Raw genomic sequence first — 5,000 nt, 5'->3', positions numbered from 1 at the left:
CTTGACACAAACCGGTGCACCTGGCACCTACTACCATACCCTGTTCAAAGGCACTTAAACATTTACACCACCTACTACCATACCCTACTACCACCTACTACCATACCATACTACCACCTACTATCATACCCTGTTCAAAGACACTTCAATCTTTTGTCTTGTCCATTCACCCTCTGAATGACACACATTCACAATCCATGTCTCAATTAGCTCAAGGCTTAAAAATCCTTCTTTAACCTCATCTACATGTCTCCTCCCCTTCATCTACATGTCTCCTCCCCTTCATCTACACTGATTGAAGTGGATTTTAACACGTGACATCAATAAGGGATCATATCCTTCACCTGGATTCGCCTGGTTAGTCTGTCATGGAAAGAGCAGGTGTTCCTAATGTTTTGTACACTCTGTATTGTCTGTGTGTGTGTGTGTGTGTGTGTGTGTGTGTGTGTGTGTGTGTGTGTGTGTGTGTGTGTGTGTGTGTGTGTGTGTGTGTGTGTGTGTGTGTGTGTGTGTGTGTGTGTGTGTGTGTGTGTGTGTAAAGGGAAGTGAGACGTTTGTTTGATCACTGTCATTAATCTTCAACACATCAGACACAGTTTCAAATCAAGAAATTCAAGTTCAATTTATTGACAAGACAAAAGGAGCTGATTGTGGACTACGGGAAACAGAGGGCTGAGCGAGCCCCCTTTCACATCGATGGGGCTGAGCAAGCCCACTTTCACATCAATGGGGCTGAGCAAGCCCCCTTTCACATCGATGGGGCTGAGCAAGCCCCCTTTCACATCGATGGGGCTGAGCAAGCCCCCATTCTCATCGATGGGGTTGAGCAAGCCCCCATTCTCATCGATGGGGCTGAGCAAGCCCCCTTTCACATCGATGGGGCTGAGCAAGCCCCCATTCACATCGATGGGGCTGAGCAATCCCCCAATCTCATCGATGGGGTTGAGCAAGCCCCCTTTCACATAGATGGGGCTGAGCAAGCCCCCATTCTCATCGATGGGGCTGAACAAGCCCCCTTTCTCATCGATGGGGCTGAACAAGCCCCCTTTCACATCGATGGGGCTGAGCAAGCCCCCTTTCACATCGATGGGGCTGAGCAAGCCCCCTTTCACATCGATGGGGCTGAGCAAGCCCCCTTTCACATCGATGGGGCTGAGCAAGCCCCCTTTCACATCAATGGGGCTGAGCAAGCCCCCTTTCACATCGATGGGGCTGAGCAAGCCCCCATTCTCATCGATGGGGCTGAGCAAGCCCCCTTTCACATTGATGGGGCTGACCAAGCCCCCTTTCACATCGATGGGGCTGAGCAAGCCCCCATTCTCATCGATGGGGTTGAGCAAGCCCCCATTCTCATCGATGGGGTTGAGCAAGCCCCCATTCACATCGATGGGGCTGAGCAAGCCCCCTTTCACATCGATGGGGCTGAGCAAGCCCCCTTTCACATCGATGGGGCTGAGCAAGCCCCCATTCTCATCGATGGGGCTGAGCAAGCCCCCTTTCACATCGATGGGGCTGAGCAAGCCCCCATTCTCATCGATGGGGTTGAGCAAGCCCCCATTCTCATCGATGGGGTTGAGCAAGCCCCCATTCTCATCGATGGGGCTGAGCAAGCCCCCTTTCACATCGATGGGGCTGAGCAAGCCCCCATTCACATCGATGGGGCTGAGCAATCCCCCAATCTCATCGATGGGGTTGAGCAAGCCCCCTTTCACATCGATGGGGCTGAGCAAGCCCCCTTTCTCATCGATGGGGCTGAACAAGCCCCCTTTCACATCGATGGGGCTGAGCAAGCCCCTTTTCACATCGATGGGGCTGAGCAAGCCCCCTTTCACATCGATGGGGCTGAGCAAGCCCCCTTTCACATCGATGGGGCTGAGTAAGCCCCTTTCACATCGATGGGGCTGAGCAAGCCCCATTCACATCGATGGGGCTGAGCAAGCCCCCTTTCACATCGATGGGGCTGAGCAAGCCCCCATTCACATCGATGGGGCTGAGCAAGCCCCCATTCACATCGATGGGGCTGAGCAAGCCCCCATTCACATCGATGGGGCTGAGCAAGCCCCCTTTCACATCGATGGGGCTGAGCAAGCCCCCATTCACATCGATGGGGCTGAGCAAGCCCCCATTCACATCGATGGGGCTGAGCAAGCCCCCTTTCACATCGATGGGGCTGAGCAAGCCCCCTTTCACATCGATGGGGCTGAGCAAGCCCCCTTTCACATCGATGGGGCTGTTGTGGAGACCCGTTGAGAGCTTCAAGTTCCATTGTGTCCATATCACTATGGACCTATCATGGTCCAAACACACGCAACAAAAATTCTACAGCTGCACCATTGAGAGCATATTGATTGGCTGCATCACCTCTTGGTATGGCAACTGCTCGGGCACCCGACCGCAAGGAGCTTCAGAGGGTAGCAGGTACGGCCCAGTACATTACTGGGGCCGAGCTCCCTGCCATCCAGGACCTCTATACCAGGTGGTGTCAGAGGAAGGCCCTTAAAATGGGCAAAGACTCCAGCCACCCAAGTCATAGACTGTTCTCCCTGCTACCGCACGGCAAGCGGTACCGGAGCGCCTAGTCTGGGACCAAAAAGCCCCTGAACAGCTTCTTCTCCAAGGTCATAAGACTGCTGAACAGTTAATTAAATGGCTACCCGGACATTCTGCTTTTCACCCCCTACCTACATGTACATAGTACTCTAATCAATCACCGAACCAAACCTACATGTACATAGTACTCTAATCAATCACCGAACCAAACCTACATGTACATAGTACTTTAATCAATCACCGAACCAAACCTACATGTACATAGTACTCTAATCAATCACCGAACCGAACCTACATGTACATAGTACTCTAATCAATCACCGAACCAAACCTACATGTACATAGTACTCTAATCAATCACCGAACCAAACCTACATGTACATAGTACTCTAATCAATCACCGAACCAAACCTACATGTACATAGTACTCTAATCAATGACCGAACCAAACCAAAATAGCATGTATATAGTTATTGTATGTATACATGTATAAAGCCTCATTATTGTTATTTTATCGTGTTACTATTTTCTTTTGAGCTATTTGTTCATTTTCTTACTTTTTTAAACTCTGCATTGTTGGAAAAGGTCTCGTAAGTAAGCATTTCACGGTAAAAGTTTACACTTGTATTTGGCGCATACAAGTAGCTCGGGAAGACTGACTATGTAGCGACGTTTTAATGCAGGACTATTAGTCACAGCGCTACAGTACTACATGTAGATAGCTGCTGAACGTCACCGTGGATTAGGTTTTTCTCACACAACTGATTCAAATCAAAGACTTAATGAGGAGTTGATTAGTTGAGTCAGGAGGGTGAGTGCTAGAGGACAGAAAGAAACTGGGAACCAGGATTGAGAGTGCTAGAGGACAGAAAGAAACTGGGAACCAGGATTGAGAGTGCTAGAGGGCAGAAAGAAACTGGGAACCAGGATTGAGAGTGCTAGAGGACAGAAAGAAACTGGGAACCAGGATTGAGAGTGCTAGAGGACAGAAAGAAACTGGGGACAACGATTGAGAGTGCTAGAGGGCAGAAATAAACTGGGAACCAGGATTGAGAGTGCTAGAGGACAGAAAGAAACTGGGGACCAGGATTGAGAGTGCTAGAGGACAGAAAGAAACTGGGGACCAGGATTGAGAGTGCTAGAGGACAGAAAGAAACTGGGGACCAGGATTGAGAGTGCTAGAGGACAGAAAGAAACTGGGGACAACGATTGAGAGTGCTAGAGGACAGAAAGAAACTGGGGACAACGATTGAGAGTGCTAGAGGACAGAAAGAAACTGGGGACCAGGATTGAGAGTGCTAGAGGACAGAAAGAAACTGGGGACCAGGATTGAGAGTGCTAGAGGACAGAAAGAAACTGGGGACAACGATTGAGAGTGCTAGAGGACAGAAAGAAACTGGGGACCAGGATTGAGAGTGCTAGAGGACAGAAAGAAACTGGGGACCAGGATTGAGAGTGCTAGAGGACAGAAAGAAACTGGGGACAAGGATTGAGAGTGCTAGAGGACAGAAAGAAACTGGGGACCAGGATTGAGAGTGCTAGAGGACAGAAAGAAACTGGGGACAAGGATTGAGAGTGCTAGAGGACAGAAAGAAACTGGGGACCAGGATTGAGAGTGCTAGAGAGCAGAAAGAAACTGGGGACAAGGATTGAGAGTGCTAGAGGACAGAAAGAAACTGGGGACCAGGATTGAGAGTGCTAGAGTGCAGAAAGAAACTGGGAACCAGGATTGAGAGTGCTAGAGGACAGAAAGAAACTGGGGACCAGGATTGAGAAAACTGATGTAGACTAGAAAAACTCAACCATGGATTGAGTATTTTTGATTTTTTTTTAAATACCTGTTCTCACACCTTCCTGTACAGTTCAGACTGTGGATGCATTTGACATGTTGCTTAAGTAGTTTTTTTGCTGTGTTTTTCCATCCCGAAATTACGACTTAGTACCTCCACTGACTGTAATTTCCACCATATTCAAGATAGTTTGAGATTTTGGCAATGAAGCCCTTTTCTTCCCCAGAGTCGGAATGAACAGAAATAGATAACGTGCTAACTGTTCCTGTTGACTTCCAGTCATTGTGCTGATGCTAGTTAGCATTGGCTCGTGAAACTAGCTATAAGTTCCTTCATACTGGACACAATAACGGTATCCACGATGGTATTCTGTGTCAGTTAGCGATATTCAAAAAATGCATATTTTTCACATAAAAAAATTCCACAAAATATTTCCCCCAAAATGTTAATAAAAAACCCCAGTTTGAAAACCTCTGAACTAGACTTAATCTCCCCTCTTCTTTCCTTCCTTCCTTCCTTCCTTTCTCTCCACGTCCCATGATCCAGAGGAACCGGGCCGAGACCCTGCAATGTAAGAAGAATAGGGGTTCCACAGGGCTCTGTGTTGGGTTAAATATCTTTCTCTCTCTTTCTCTCCATGTCTCCTCTGTCAGGTACATC

General features: G+C 48.6%; 1 protein-coding gene across 1 annotated transcript in view; it reads left to right on the top strand.

Moving 5' to 3' along the window:
- The window catches only part of xkr6b (XK, Kell blood group complex subunit-related family, member 6b), a 117,540-nt gene that overhangs the window by 110,312 nt on the left and 2,228 nt on the right, over nt 1–5,000 (top strand). The window contains exon 2 of the mRNA XM_046299463.1: nt 4,994–5,000. This exon is cut by the window's right edge and continues 190 nt beyond it. Coding sequence (XP_046155419.1) covers nt 4,994–5,000 — 7 coding nt within the window. The remainder of the gene's footprint in view (nt 1–4,993) is intronic.

The sequence above is a fragment of the Oncorhynchus gorbuscha genome, linkage group LG14 (assembly GCF_021184085.1).
Source record: "Oncorhynchus gorbuscha isolate QuinsamMale2020 ecotype Even-year linkage group LG14, OgorEven_v1.0, whole genome shotgun sequence".
Classification (NCBI taxonomy): domain Eukaryota; kingdom Metazoa; phylum Chordata; class Actinopteri; order Salmoniformes; family Salmonidae; genus Oncorhynchus; species Oncorhynchus gorbuscha.
Note: the sequence above shows the minus strand (reverse complement) of the source record. Positions and strands in the feature narration are given on the sequence as shown.